General features: G+C 40.8%; 2 protein-coding genes across 4 annotated transcripts in view; one reads left to right on the forward strand and one right to left on the reverse strand.

Annotated features, from left to right (window-relative positions):
* The window catches only part of UGGT2 (UDP-glucose glycoprotein glucosyltransferase 2), a 231,789-nt gene extending 225,292 nt beyond the window's left edge, over positions 1-6,497 (forward strand). For all 3 annotated transcript variants that reach the window (XM_066380674.1, XM_066380675.1, XM_066380676.1), the window contains 2 exons: positions 2,255-2,381; positions 6,261-6,497. In XM_066380674.1, coding sequence (XP_066236771.1) covers positions 2,255-2,381; positions 6,261-6,283 — 150 coding nt within the window. In that variant the 3' untranslated portion in view covers positions 6,284-6,497. The remainder of the gene's footprint in view (positions 1-2,254; positions 2,382-6,260) is intronic.
* A 3,975-nt stretch (positions 6,498-10,472) lies between these two features.
* The window catches only part of DNAJC3 (DnaJ heat shock protein family (Hsp40) member C3), an 81,928-nt gene continuing 76,850 nt past the window's right edge, over positions 10,473-15,550 (reverse strand). The window contains exon 12 of the mRNA XM_066380677.1: positions 10,473-14,361. Within this exon, the coding sequence (XP_066236774.1) occupies positions 14,204-14,361 (158 nt within the window). The 3' untranslated portion in view covers positions 10,473-14,203. The remainder of the gene's footprint in view (positions 14,362-15,550) is intronic.

Consider the following 15,550-nt stretch of genomic DNA (forward strand, 5'->3'; position numbering starts at 1 on the left):
TAACATTTTGGACATATTGGGTTAAATAAAAGGGGGTATTAAATTTTATTTTACTTGTTCCTTTTACATTTTTACATGTGGCTACTAGAACATTTTAAATTACATACGCAGTTTTCGTATTTCTGTTGGGTAGTATAATCTGGAGTAAAGGAAAAAAAGGATGGTGGAGAATGCATCCTGACTCTTAAAGGCCTTGGCCCCATGGTGGGACTTGCTCATGTGGCCACATGGAGATGTGAGAAGAACTGAGAAATGTCATTCCTGGATGCTCAGCTACTTCCTAACATAAGTCTGCATAGGAAAAGGACAGATGACACAGATTTTAGTGGACTTGAAATAAAAATGAGAGTACATGCAACCCTGGCTGGGTAGCCAGTTGGTTAGGATGTCGTCCCAATATGCCAAGGTTGCAGGTTCGATCCCTGATCAGGGCACATACAAGAATCAATCAATGAATGCATAAATAAGAGGAACAACAAATCAATGTTCTCTATCTCCCCCACTTCCTCTCTCTCTAAAATCAATCAATCAATAAAAATGTCATTTTAAAAAGAGAACATGCTACTTGGAGCTAGCTCCTTGCGGGAAAAGTTAAGGGAATGCAAAAAAAAATCCCAAGGAAATAGCATAAGGGGAAGGAAAAGAATGAATAATGTATCAAAGGTAAGACCCTATTTCAATAAAGATTTCTCAATTAAGTCATTATTGGCATTTTGGACCACATAATTTTTTGCTGTGGAGCTGTCCTGTGCACTGTAGAATGTTTAGCAGCAATCCTGGCCTCTACCCACTAGATGGCAGTAGCACCCCACCACCCCCTTGTAATGACAAAAAAAAAAAAAAAAAAAAAATGTCTCCAGATCTTGCCAAAGCTCCCTTGAGGGGCATTATAGCCCCCATTTAAGCACCATGGCTACAGATTGGGGCAGGGCTTGTAGCACAAATAAAAACTAAGAAAAACAGTATTTTTATTCTAATAGTTTCTAACCCAAAAAGAGAGGAAATAGTTCTATTTTCTAAACTTTATAGAACAAATTGCATGTTAGGTTGATTTTTGCAAAGAAAATCTGTTTTCCACTACTTCTGGAATATATAAAAGTCCATAATGGAATGAACTGAAAATATCTGGTGAGGAAAGGATTAAGACAACAGGCTCGTGGCTCATAATTACTAGCTTTCCTGTAAGACATGGCAAGGGGCAAATTTCAGCAACCACAAAATGTCCATAGACATGAGCTTCAGGGTGCATTTTCTGTTAACGTTTCTTAATAAGGAAATGGGTATCTTTGTAACTTGGTGAATTTATGCTCCTATTAGTGGAACCGTAGAGGTGATCTTACTTTCCTCCACTGTAGATGAAGAAACTGAGATCCCCGACACACATCAAAGTTAAGTGATATGTTTGGGTCTTACTCCACCAATAAGTTGGAACTGTGAGGACCGAGATTTATGGACTACTCTGAACTTCACAACTATTAGTATTATGATAAATGAGTTCTGATTAGCTGGTTTTTATTCAGTACTTTTTTTTCTTTTTAAAAATAAATCTTTTTATATATTTTAGAGAGGAGAGAGAGAGAGAAGAGGGGGGAGCAGGAAGCATCAACTCCCATATAGGTCTTTACCAGGCAAGCCCAGGGTTTCAAACCAGCAACCTCAGCATTCTAGGTCGATGCTTTATCCACTGCGCCACCACAGGTCAGGCTGGTTAGCTGATTTTTAATATAAACCAAATTCTGATTAGAACACAGGCATATGAAGGAGAATGAATTCTTTTGCTAAAGAAATTCAAGACATTTCTAAAGGCTGACAAATGGTTTTGTCTGTGGAGAATGTAAAGTATATTAAACCAGATTTTTAGTTCCAAGAAATGGCAGGAAAACACTTATTAAGATAGTCTGCTATGTTCTTTGTCAGAATGGTCATGTATTTAGACCTCTTGCCAAAAACATTTTGCAGAATTGTTTGGCAAACTTGTGAACCATGAGAATGTCTTTAAACAATTTTTGTTTAAATTTCTGATTGATATATTTGCATTGAACACTTGTTGCTTACATAAACTACAATTTGTCATTTCACTGATCCTGTCTCTATTAAACTAACTCCAGTATTTCAAGTACTCATTACTGAGGACTCTGTTTTTTATGAAATGCATTTTGTTTGCTCTGTGACACACAGCAGTGTCCTAAAGTGTTTCCTTTATTTTTATAGAGCATGTTTTTTTTAATTAACAAAACTTTATTTAAACTTTTAGTGCAATAATCCCAAAACAAAAGAACCAAAACTACAAGCTGCTGTCAGGATTGTCCCAGAATGGGTGGAGTACGATACTGAGATACGACAACTGTTAGATCACCTTAAAAACAAGAAGAAAAATGCAAGTAAGTCATCATTCTGCAGTGGTGTGTGAAACATATGTTGTATTACCTGAAATTAGAATAGATTACAAACTTATTTGTGAAGTTATCAAATGATTAGGTCAGAATTTCTTTAAGAAAGTGTGTGACATAATTAAAAATATTTTTATGTGGACTAAATGCACAAATTTAAAATATGAGCAGAGAATCTATACCCCCATGGATATAGCATCAATTCATATCACCACATATCACCATACAGAAGTTACCTCCTAACACAAGATAGAGCTAAAAATAAGTTTAAAAAGGGCTTGTCCCCCTCTTCTTTGCCCCCCCTCTCTCTCTTCCCCCCCTGCAGCCATGGCTCAAATTGTTTGAGCAGGTTGGCCTCGGATGCTGAGGATGGCACCATGACCTTGCCTCAGGTGCTAAAATAGCTCAGTTGCCAAGCAACAGAGCAACAGCCCCAGATGGGCAGAGCATCACCCCATAGGGGGCTTGCTGGTTGGATCCTGGTCAGGGCTCATGTGGGAGTCTGTCTCTGCCTCCCCGCCTCTCACTTAATAATTAATAATAATAATAATAATAAAGGCTTGTCTTTAAGATCACACCAAATTTCCCAAACATGAAAATCTAAGCCCTGAAATTGAATAAAAGTTTTACATACCTGCACCTGGGTAAACTCAGATTAGCATATCAGGGTTTTTGTTTCCTTGGTTAGTGACCTAATGAGCAGAATTCTGCTGCAGAGACACAAGTTCTTTGATGCAGCATAGACTTGATAAATTCTGAAGACAGCCAAGAGGTCAGTCTGCCAGGAACAGCTGGGATGTGAGTGTGAATAGGCTTTCACAAACAACTGTTGTGGTTTAAACTCCCTTAATAGGCAGGTCCCTCCCCAATACAAGATTTCTCAGACATTTTTCCAAAGGTAAACTTTTTGTTACATTTCAAAGTGAAACCCAGGCAGCTTTTAGGAAAGAGACTAGCAAGCAAATGAACTCTAACTTTACAGAATGCTTGGGTGAGGAGAATATGAATTTTACAGTGGCTAATTTAACTCTAACACTTAGTAGTTATTGGTCTGTTATGATTTCCTAATTCTTCCACATTCAATATTGGTAGGTTGTATATTTCTAGGACTGTATCCATTTCTTCTCCAGTTTGCTGGCACGTAATTGTTCATAGCAGTCTTTTGTGATCATTTGTATTTCTGTGGTTATATTGTCTTTTTATATTCCCTTTTCCTCTGTGTCCTGGGAAAATTTTTTTTTAATTTATTATTTTTTTAGAGAGGAGAGGGAGAGACAGAGAAAGAGGAGAGACAGAGAGAGAGAGAGAGAGAGAAGGGGGGGAGGAGCTGGGAGCATCAACTCCCATATGTGCCTTGACCAGGCAAGCCCAGGGTTTCAAACCAGCAACCTCAGCATTTCCAGGTTGACGCTTTATCCACTGCGCCACCACAGGTCAGGCCCTGGGAAATTTTTTTACTTTATCTTCAACCCTTCTATTAGTCTTTATTTTTAAGAGGGACAGTCACATCTTAATTTCCAACAGATCTTTATTTATTTATTTTTACAGAGACAGAGAGAGTCAGAGAGAGGGATAGACAGGGACAGACAGGAATGGAGAGAGATGAGAAGCATCAATCATTAGTTTTCCATTGCGACACCTTAGTTGTTCATTGATTGCTTTCTCATATATGCCTTGACCATGGGGCTACAGCAGACTGAGTAACCATTTGCTCAAGCCAGCGACCTTGGGTCCAAGCTGATGAGCTTTGCTCAAAGCAGATGAGCCCGCGCTAAAGCTGGCAACTTCGGGGTCTCAAACCTGGGTTCTCCGCATCCCAGTCCGATGCTCTATCCACTGTGCCACCCGCCTGGTCAGGCTCCAACAGATCTTTCTTTTCCCTGCTTACTTTCTTTGAGTTTCTATTTGTTCTTATTTTATAGCTTTATTGACTTTTCAGACATCTCTGGAAAATATTAATTAGAATTATTTTAAGTATCTGGTTTTCTTTGTTATCTTTCTCTCCATTGGATGAATTGTTTTGTTTGGTCATCTCGGTCCTTGTTCCTTTTGCTTTTACTCTTCCTCAAATTTTATATATTTAAGAATGAAAGATTAGATTGATTAATATAGAGAGCTGACATAGCCTTCCTCTGCCATGGTGTAAATGTGTCTATTTTTCCAAGAGGCTCCTTCTTAGCATAAGAGGGTAAATTGATAGCTCTGGGTACATTAGCATGTTGTAGAACTGGCAGGCTGCCCTCTAGATATATGTGCATGGAATAGATCAAAGCCCATCCCACACAACACCCTACCCAAAAGCCAAGATGAGAGGACTTTACTCAAGAGTGTCGATACCCATACAGAAATATCTGTGTGTCTATCTCTCTGTTTCCCTCCCTCTCTTTCTCTCTCTCTTCTCTCTCTCTCTTTGCCTCCCCACCTCAATAGATTTTTCTATTGGTTTTCAAGAAGAGTCTTCTACTTTTTCTCTTGGAACCAACAAGCTGTCAGATCTTCTCTGGTGTGCAGTCGAATGGGAGGAGGGTGCTGACGGCACAGATTTTCCAGACCGGCCCTTCAGTTCATTGCTTCTCTGTCGCTCCCCACCAGTGTTTTCTGTTGGTAGGCTCTCCCACCTTCTTCTGTCAGACATACCAGCATTTCCAGCCATGTGCCTATGTCTTCAGCTGTATATTCTCTTTTCCAGTTTTAGAAATTCATTGACAGCTCTGCTCCAATGATGTCTCATAACCACTTCCTTTATTGCCCATTCCTTTATTGGTATTCCCTTTTATATTTCTTTATTATCTTTAAAGTGTAATTTAGTGAAGAGAAATATTGCCTGCCATATTGAGTTATGGTGCAGGATGCATTTTAGCTGTATATTAATTTATTTCTACCTGAATTCTCAGTGGGTTTTTTTTGTTGTTATTGTTGTTTTGTTTTGTTTTGTTTTTTGGTATTTTTCCAAAGTGAAAAGTGGGGGGAGGCAGACAGACTCCCACATGCGCCCGGACCGGGATCCACCCGGCATGCCCACCAGGGGGCAATGATCAGCCCCTTTGGGGCGTTGCTCAGCCCCTTTGGGGCGTTGCTCGCTGCAACCAGAGCCATTCTAGCACCTGAGGCAGAGGCCATAGAGCCATCCTCAGCACCCGGGCCAACTTTGCTCCATTGGAGCCTGGCTGCAGGAGGGGAAGAGAGAGACAGAGAGGAAGGAGAGGGGGAGGGGTGGAGAAGCAGATGGGCGCTTCTCCTGTGTGCCCTGACCGGAAATCAAACTCAGGACTTCCACATGCTGGGCCGATGCTCTACCACTGAGCCAAACAGCCAGAGCCTGAATTCTCAGTGTTCTTAGATCAATTAGTATATGACAGGTCAATGATGCAGAAGGAAAAGAACCCATTCTTGTCTCTAAGAGTCTTCACTATTATAGAACCTCATATTTGTATTGTGCCAATATCTAGGTTTGAATGCTCTCTCCTCCCTTTGTAGATTACCCTGTGTTCTGCTCTTTGTTGTTCCATTACACTAATGATAGGACATGTTGTCTTGGCAAGTAATCTATTAGTATTTTTTAAGGCTTCCATTGCCAGGTAGGTCCTAGAAATAACAAAGGTAAGTAAGGTATGGTCCTTGTCCTCATATACTCATGGGAGCTCACTTCTAAGAGGTGCAAAGACAAGTAGTTACGATACAGTACAGTGTAATAGATACCATCATGTACGAAGAGTTATTCTCATGTCACATAATGAAGCAAATAGGTGCTAAACTAACAAAAGGATCCTCAGTCAGTACCTGTACTTTTTTTATATCATGTATCAGTGAGATTTGAGCTAATTTGACATTTAAAATTTCAAGAACTAAATAAATTTTCCTCCCCTACAGTTATGACACATGATGAACTCTAGCACTGGCTTTTATAAGAAGATAAACATTTGAGAAGAAATCTGCCACCTGCTGGGAAAGTGTGGAACTACTACTAAGACTTTTGGAAGTTTTATTAAAGATCAGTGAGATTATTCAATTTTAAAAAACTAATTTTTTAAAAAAAATATTATTTAAAAATGCATGTACTTAATGTATTGAATAAGTTTAAGTTATATAATAAATGACCATTGAGTATTTAAAACTAGATTATTCCTTTTTCCTGATTGCTTAAAATGCTGTTTTCACCAGTTAAAGTGATATTTTCTCAGGTTACCTAGTAAAAAACGTATCTGGCCCATGGAGACTTACCAAACCATCTACATCTTTATGTATTTCTGCTCTATGTGCATTTATATTTTCTTATTTACCAGATGCATTCAGAGAAACGTATTTTGTTTTTTATTCTGTGGCAGCCCCCCTTACAAGGCCCTATCAGGCGGAGCCCCAGGCCAGCGTGGAAATCTCCAGGGCCTCAGCGAACTGTCTGCCTCTAGAGACAGGAAGGTCCATCCCTGAGCAGCTCTGTACCATTAGGTCCCTGTCAGCAGTCTCTGTTTTTTTCCTTTCATCTTATAAAATTAATTTATTATTATTTTAATGAAAAGTATAATTTTGAAAGGAAACAGAACATGCAGTATATTGTAAATTAAAAATATTTATATAGGCTCAGTCACACAAATTGTTACATAAAAAAACTTGAAATATATCTATAATTTTATATCCCCAAAGAAAAAAATCATTAAACCAAAACAATAATGACATAGAACCAGTATAAAGATAAATATATTTATAAATTGGTTCCCTATGTTTTCTTGTTTCTTGTTTAACTTATTGTGTTGACATGGTTTCAAGTGTCCCACTCAATATGGCACCATCTACATACCACATCCTGCCCCCTGTGCCCCATGAAGTCTCTTTCTACCCCACCCCCCGCCTGTGCCTCTTTCCCCTGCCTCCACGCGCTCTTTCCCCTGGCTGTTGCTACTCTCATCTGTATCTATGTGTTATGTATATACGTGTTTTGGCTAATCCCTTCACCTTCTCTGATCCACTTCCTTCTTCCCACTTACTTCTGACAGCTGTCCATCTGTTCCCTGTGACCCTGCCTCTGTTTCTGTTTTGTTTCTCAGTTTATTGTGTTCATTATATTCCACATGTAAGTAAAATTATATGGTACTTGTCTTTCTCTGCCTGGCTTATTTCACTTAGCATAATAATCTCCAGGTCCATCCATGCTGTGGCAAAAGGCAAGACTTCCTTTTTTACAGCTGCATAGTATTCCACTGTGTAAATGTACCGCAGCTTTTTTTATTTACTCAAGCTGTTTCCAGTCCTTGGTTATTATAAATAACGCTGCGATGAACATGGGGTTCATATATTTTTTGAATCAGTGTTTTGGGATTCTTAGGATATATTCCTAGAAGTAGAATAGCTGGGTCAAGAGGCAGATTCACTTTTAATTTTTTGAGGAAACTCTCTACTGTTCTCCACAGTGGCTGCACCAGCCTGCATTCCCACAAGCAGGGTATGAGGGTTCCCTTTTCTCCGCGTTATCTCCAGCATGTTATTGATTTGTTGATAATAGCCATCTTGGCAGGTATGAGAAGATATCTCATTGTGGTTTTAATTTGCATTGTTCTGATGATGAGTAACATTGAACATTTTTTCATATGCCTATTTGCCATCTGTATGTCCCCTTTGAAGAAGTATCTATTCAGATCCTTTGCCTGTTTTTTGATTGGATTGTTTGTCTTTCTGGTGTTGAGTTTTAGAAGTTCTTTTTAAATTTTGGTTATTAACCCATCAGATGTGTCAGGGCACCTGTTCTCCCATTGAGTGGGTTGTCTTTTTGTTAATGGTTTCTCTTGGTGTGCAAAAGCTTTTTAGTTGATGTCATCCCATTTTTTTCCCCCTGTTTCACTTACCCAAGGAGATGTATCGGCAAAAACATTGCTACAGGATGCCTCGCCTGTGGTAGCCCAGTGGATAGAGCGTGGTCCTGGAGCGCTGGGATTATGGGTTTGGGATCCTGGGCTTGCCCAGTCAGGGCTCATATGAGAAGCAAGTTGATGCTTCCTATTCCTCCCCCTCCCCCATCCATTCTCTCTCCTCTAAAATCAATAAATAAAATCTTTTAAAAATATATAGCTACAAGAGATGTCTGAGACTCGACTGCCTGTTTTTGAGGATTTTTATGGTTTCGCAATTTACATGTAAGTCTTTTATCCATTTTGAATTTTGTATATGGTGCAAGTTGGTGGTCTGGTTTCATTTTTTTTTCATGTATCTGTCCAATTTACCCAACACTGTTTATTAAATGGCAGTCTCTACTCTTGCTCCTTTGAGCTTTTCTGAACAAGTTTAGTCCTCTATTTGACAGCACAGCCCAGAGTATTTGCAAATAAGCACTCTGTACCCAGCAGCTCCACTCATTGCTAGTAAGAGATCACAAACCTCTCCCTCTCCTGGTCACACCTCCCTGTTACTTGTTCTTGTCGATGATTACATGGAGTGCTCCAGATGTTTCCTACCCTAATGGAACTAGGTTATTCCTGTGGTTTCCAGGGATCCTATCAAAGGCTACAGTGGTAACTTGGCTTGAGGTGACCTACTGCACTGTGCTCTCTGGCTTACTCTTTGGAGTCAGGTGTAACATCTGGGCTTGGTGAGAGAAGAGAGATTCTGAGCTCCTGGCTTAGGCCGAATGCTCCAGCCCACCTCACCTGAAGTTTACTGTGGTATTTGGAGAAGCCCCAGCTGCCTGCAAGCTGGTACTCTGCTCTCCTTTATTGTCAGCCTCTGTATCCACTTCCGAAAGAATCTTGTGGGAAGAAGGACTAGGCAAAGGTATGGGATTCCCATGCCAATTACTATCATGTCCAGTTTGTTAATTCTGTATTTCATAGAGAAGCTAGAATTGCAAAATACTATAAACACAGTTTTGATGTGATTTGTCCCTGATTTGAATGGCTAAATTTACATGTCTCATTTCCACATGGCTGATATCTTGTATCTAATAATCTGGATTTATTCATATTTTATAGGACATTCCTCTTTGCTCTTCCAGCAGCTCTTATGTCTGTTAGAGGTATTTTCACTGTCTTCACACTAAGGACAATTGCTCACATATTACAAAGATATTATTAAGAATTTGCAAATGTTGAGCTTTCTGTAGTTCTAAATAAGCATTCTTGCTGTCCTTTAGTTTCAGAATATGCAGAATATATAATTAAGAAGAAAGTTACTATTGTTGTCAGAAATTTGAAATAGCAGTGTGTGTTCACCATCACCCTTTTGAAGACTTTAATAGAAATGTACAAATATAGTGTTAAAGGGAAAGTCTTCAAACAAAGCCAATTTAAGCATTCAATTTTAATTGTACAGTGTGTCCGTAAAGTCATGGTGTACTTTTGACCGTCACAGGAAAGCAACAAGATGATAGAAATGTGAAATCTGCACCAAATAAAAGGAAAACCCTCCCAGTTTCTGTAGGATGATGTGGCAGCATGTGCGCATGCGCAGATGATGACATAACACCATGTATACAGCAGAGCAGCCCACAGCCATGCCAGTTGAGATGTGGACGGTACAGAGGAAAGTTCAGTGTGTTCTGTGGCTCGCTAAATTCGAATCCGTGACCAAAGTGCAACGTGAATATCAGCACGTTTATAACAAAGCGCCACCACATAGGAATAACATTACTCGGTGGGATAAGCAGTTGAAGGAAACTGGCAGTTTGGTGGAGAAACCCCGTTCTGGTAGGCCATCAGTCAGTGACGAGTCTGTAGAGGCTATAATGGGATAGCTCTCTAAGGAGCCCTAAAAAATCTGTGCGTGAGCCCACATCGAACTGCACTGAATAGGTATGAAACTGGGAGAGTTTCCCTTTTATTTGGTGCAGATTTCACATTTCTATCATCTTTTGTTGCTTCCCTGTGACCGGTCAAAAGTGCACCATGACTTTAGACACACTGTACTTAAGTTGAAGAATTATCCACTTTAGCACCGACTTTTGCGAGTTGAGATTTTAGCCATTTCTGCTTTTGGTGCTCCAATCTTCTCGCTTCAGCTCACGTAAAGGGGCACCTGCCACTTCAGTAGATTATGTGTAAAATGAAGTTGGAAAGTAGACTTCTCCAAAAGACTTAATAAATCGAAAGCAAAAAAGTACTTATTTTGACCATAAATATTTTTATTAAACGTGAAAATACAAGGGCATAAAAATAGTACCCATATGTATAGACATGTCTGAGACTCATTTTAATTTTCAATTTTTTTTATTAAAACACTGAATTGAGATGGATTAAGTTAGTTTTGTTTCATTCAAAACTAACTATACAGCCTTACAGCAGGAGTAATATTTTACTTTCCCAACATCTCCAGTCTTTACATTCTCCACGCTCTGCTTTGCCCTGCAGGGAAGAGGTTCAACCAGATGATTCTAACAAAACCCGTTAACTACACACAAAGCCACGCAGTGGCTAATTTTACTCTTAAATCGTTCAACAAATGAGATCATCCATAAAAAAATTATCCCCACCTATTAATATTATTTGCAATTACAGAATAAACTCTGCTACTTTAAAAGGAATGATGATTTAGAATAAGGGTACTGTGTATTGACAAATTAGCACTTGCCTTCTTCCTTCCTTTATAAATATAGAAAAGTAAATCACATTCAACAAAGTGGCATGAATCTCTCTAGATTACGCTACCGATGTGGATTCAGTGAAGACTGTGGCCAGGCCCATCTCCAGGGTCCTAATCCCTTTAAGGCAGTTGGCTCTAACAAAAACCAAGAAACCATTGTTAACATAAGCATCTCATGCATTTTCTTATGGTTAAATCTCACAACTTCTGACCAATGTCATGCCTTTAAAGGTGAAATCTTTCATTTTCCACCACGAATAGAAAATGGTCAAATTGTTATTAACTTTTTTCTACTCGATTATCAGTATTTTTCTCTTTAAATATTTGTGGGTAGTTTACATTCCATTATCAGAGTCCCAAAAAGTTCTGTTTCCATACTGGTATTTAAAATAAAATTTTAATGCTGAATAAAAAGACATTTTAAAATTAGTATTATGTGATATCCAATTCACATCAGTAAACAAAGTTGTTCTCAAGTTTTCATTTATTCATGGTAAGAAAGCACAAACTTTCAGAGGTGGCAATAAATTAATTTATTCTCTCCTTTTACAACTTTTTCACAGTTATAGGCTGATATGTGTAATACTTTCTGCTGTGGAAAATCTCCATAATGTACAGAACAGCAATCCTTCACTTCCGGAGCTCACCAAAAAGGGGGAGGGTCGAGAAGGGAACAGAATCCAGGTGGGGATGCTGCTCCCGTTCCCCTTCCCAGAGGAGCCTTCAGGGCTCCTGGCACTGCTGTCTCCAGAGATGAGAGTGGTGATGTAAGTCGAATGCTTTCTCCGTCATCTGCTCCATTGCACAGTGATCTTCTCCATGAGGCCAGCAAGAAGGCTGACTGGCCCTTTACACACCCACGTTTTTCTCCATCACTGAAGGAAACATGGAGTGACCATCTCCATTCAGGTGAGTACCAGAAGACCGCTGATGCCCACCAAGGCTGGAACGTAAAGGTCGTTTTCTTCATTAATCAGCAAAACAGATTCCAAAGTATTTCTCTCACTGGTGTTGGCACTTGGCATCATAACTTTTACTCTCTCTTCACTGAAAACAGGCAAGTAATTCTGCACATTTGTTATGACTAAATTAAATCCATGGTAAGGCTTTATAAACAGGAATTAATGGTCATTAGAACTGGAGAAAGAAAATCATGTAAACAACCTCTGGGGGCCGCTGGCAGGCGGCAAGGTGACCTGTGTGCCGACACCCTCCCAGGCGGCCCCGCTCTCCACCCTCCCGACTCCCTCAGGTTCTTTGTTGGCAACTTTCCATCGTCTCCCTTGAATGGAAGGTCAAGTGATTTGATCTCCTTCGTTCTGATTATGTGTGAAAAAATTTTCATTTTGAAAGTAGGTAGAGGCCATTGCTAGATAGCAAAGAGGTCACAGTGACATTATACACACACACAAAAAATAAACATTGAAAAAAATTCTGATATAACTAATAAAGTAACGCGATTACGGAGATTAACAAAATGAATTTCCTTTAGAAATTATTTTCACTACTTTGACTTTCAAAATTAAAACAAAAAGCTGCAAGCTGTTCACTAGTTTTCAAAATGCACTGTTAAGTTTATGGGTAAGAAACAGACTTCTAAATTAAGATGCAAAAAGCACTTAATGTGTTTTACCCAACTCAACTCTGTGATTTTTGTCTCAGTTTAAAACAATTTCCACTTCCATTTAGGATGACTATAGAAGAAAACTATTTGTGCTCGGCTGGTCTGCACAGTATTGGTCAGGAGGCCTCCTAGAGCTAAAATTAAATAATTTCATAAAAACAGTTCGTTAGACTGCTTAATGGTTCAACATGCTCTGAGTCAAACAGGAAAACCTTTCCAGAATCACGGCACTAATTTTCTGAAGTAATTCTCTTAGATTTTGAATGCAGTATCAATATTTCCATAAATATTTACTGTTCTTCATTAAGCACTCATTGCTTTAGGGAAAACAGTTATGACATATATCATACAAGGACTGAACAGTTCGTTTCTTAAAAGGTACGAAGAAGGTATCCCAGGGAGAGACGCCATCCAGACGTGGGGATACAGAGCTGACTGCTGAAACCCGGCGTTTTCTAGGCAGGAGAAGGCAGAGGCAGCAGGGCGGGCAGAGGGGCAGGCCTGCTCTGGAACGCCCACCGGAAACAGCCACACGCGGGAGCTCCTGCAGCCCAGGGGCCGGCCAGGAGGCAAGAGAAGCGACCCCAATGCATTTCATTAAAAGCGAGGAAGAGGGCATTCTGTTCATGTTAACTGAGCAATCTGACATTTCTGTTACAGGAAACTGTTTAATTCACAATTTCAGTTATTGAAGTATTTCACTCCAAACTTTAGCAAAATTATTTTAAATAAAACCACTGCTTACATTATCTGAACCTGTTTTATACATAACTTTGAAGTTAATTTGTTGTGTTTTATATTAAAAGGGTCCACAGGTTTATAATTACTCTGTTTCAGTGGTTTTTACTATTCTCTTGCAGGTACTGAAGAACAAATACAAAGTATATGCTTAACATCAATCCAAAGTCTAAAGCTGGTTATATTGACTACCATTTGGTAGCAGCTCTCTAAAACACTGTTTTTCAACCGCGGAATCCTCAGCCCAGTGCCAGTCTGCCAGAAATTTCAGGGACCAGCACGATATTTCTGGCGGACCAGCACAGGTTCGTGGACCCAGCAGTTGAAAAACACCGCTCTAACACACGATCTCCACCCCTCCCTTCAGTGACAGCCATGTTCATGCTGGTAGGGAGACGGAAATGCATGTGAATTAAAGGAGGCTCTGTAATTTAATAAATACTTGCAAATGACTGGACTGACCAAAATCTAAGCAAAATTGTCCCTAAGAACATATAACTCCCAATGTTAATATTCTCTTTAAGAATACTGAAATATAACCCATTCTCATGAAGATTACGTACAGCTCCTTATACACGAAGGCACTGAGTCTACGCAAGGCCGTGAAGAAAGTAACTTCTACCCGCTCCAGTGTAGAAAACAGTGCGCGCCACCTCCGTGCGCGCGCCCGCCTCGACCTCACCAGCCTCAGCGCGGCGCACGCTGCTGCCAGCCTTCCTCCCTCCGGCCCTGAAAACCCTCAAGTCTAGGATGGCAGGAACAGATTACAACAACTCTTTGGTCATGGACAAACAAAAAAGTTTTCAAATTTTTTTCATCAGGATCCTGGAATAATGTTTCTTTGTTTTTAACCTTTAAAAAAATTAAGGGAGAAAAAAGAAGAGCTGGTTTAATTGAAGTGGAATTTAAATCTGAAAGGTCCGCCCGAGCTGAAGGGATTGAAGCCCTGCCATGAGTTCCAGCTCCTGTGGAAAGGGCTGCTGCCGCCTCCTTGTTGGCTCTCTGCATCCAGAGGGTCCTCTCCGTCATCAAACTTCTTCCTCATTTCTGTAGAAGAAACCAGCGAGGTAAGACCCAGGCCCCAGGCACGGACTACGGTGTGGCGGGAGGGGGGTGGGGGGGCTGAAACAGGTGTGCCTGACACCCCGTCTAGGCTCTCTGGTCTCGGGAAAACAGGTGAGAGAAACACCGTCACACAGAGGGAGGGGGTGAGGGCCCGGGCTGCAAAGGGAATCACTGCCGTGCAGGCCGCTGAACTTGCTCTCCTCCAAGAAGCTCCCCAAGCTTCTCCGGAGAAAATGAGTGACTGCAGAGAGAGACCTCAGTCTCACTGGTCTGATCAAACGGCCTGTGGCCACCCTCACCCCAACAATGACCTCAGCCAGGCAGGACCTCAGCCACCCGGCAAGCTTTCTAGTGCCTCCCTCTTAAATCGGAACAGAACAAGGGTTCTTCAGACCTGAGGGGAGCGAGCCCCCCTCCACTGCTGTACCTGTCGGTCCTGAGGAGAAGCCCCCATGAGCCAGATACCTACACAGCCAACAGGAGAAAGGATCACTACGGAAGCAGAAGAGCAAGCTAATATTCTGAAGTTAGAAAAAGCTATTTAATCCTTAAAAGAACAGGGGCTAAGAAAAAGGATCCGAGACCAAAAAAGAACTCTTAGTAATTACAGATGCAGTTCTTCTCTCAATGCCTGCCTGGTGACTGTCAGCCCCAGCTTCCCAGTTAGCTCCCTGCTGCCCTGAGAGCTCCGCTCAAGCCCCCACTGCGCATGTACAGGCAGAGAGGACAGGCCATTCAAAGAACGCTGCAGACCTGCATCTGCTGAATACAAGCACAAACATACGCATCCTACTGCACCTGAGAACCAAGGATCATTTAACTTCAACTGTGTAGCATAGTAGGTATTCAAGAAAGATTTGTCGCCTGACCAGGCGGTGGTGCAGTGGATGGAGCGTCGGACACAGAGGGCCCAGGTTCGAAACCCTGAGGTCGCCAGCTTGAGTGCGGGCTCATCTGGTTTGAGCAAGGCTCACCAGCTTGAACCCAAGGTCGCTGGCTCGAGCAAGGGGTCACTCGCTCTGCTGTAGCCCCCCCAGTCAAGACACATATGAGAGAGCAATCAATGAACAACTAAGGTGCCACAATGAAGAGTTGATGCTTTTATGCTTTTCATCTCTTTCCATTCCTGTCTGTCTGTCCCTATCTGTCTTTCTATCTCTGTCAAAAAAAA

Source organism: Saccopteryx leptura, chromosome 4, assembly GCF_036850995.1.
Source record: "Saccopteryx leptura isolate mSacLep1 chromosome 4, mSacLep1_pri_phased_curated, whole genome shotgun sequence".
NCBI classification, from domain to species: Eukaryota; Metazoa; Chordata; class Mammalia; order Chiroptera; family Emballonuridae; genus Saccopteryx; species Saccopteryx leptura.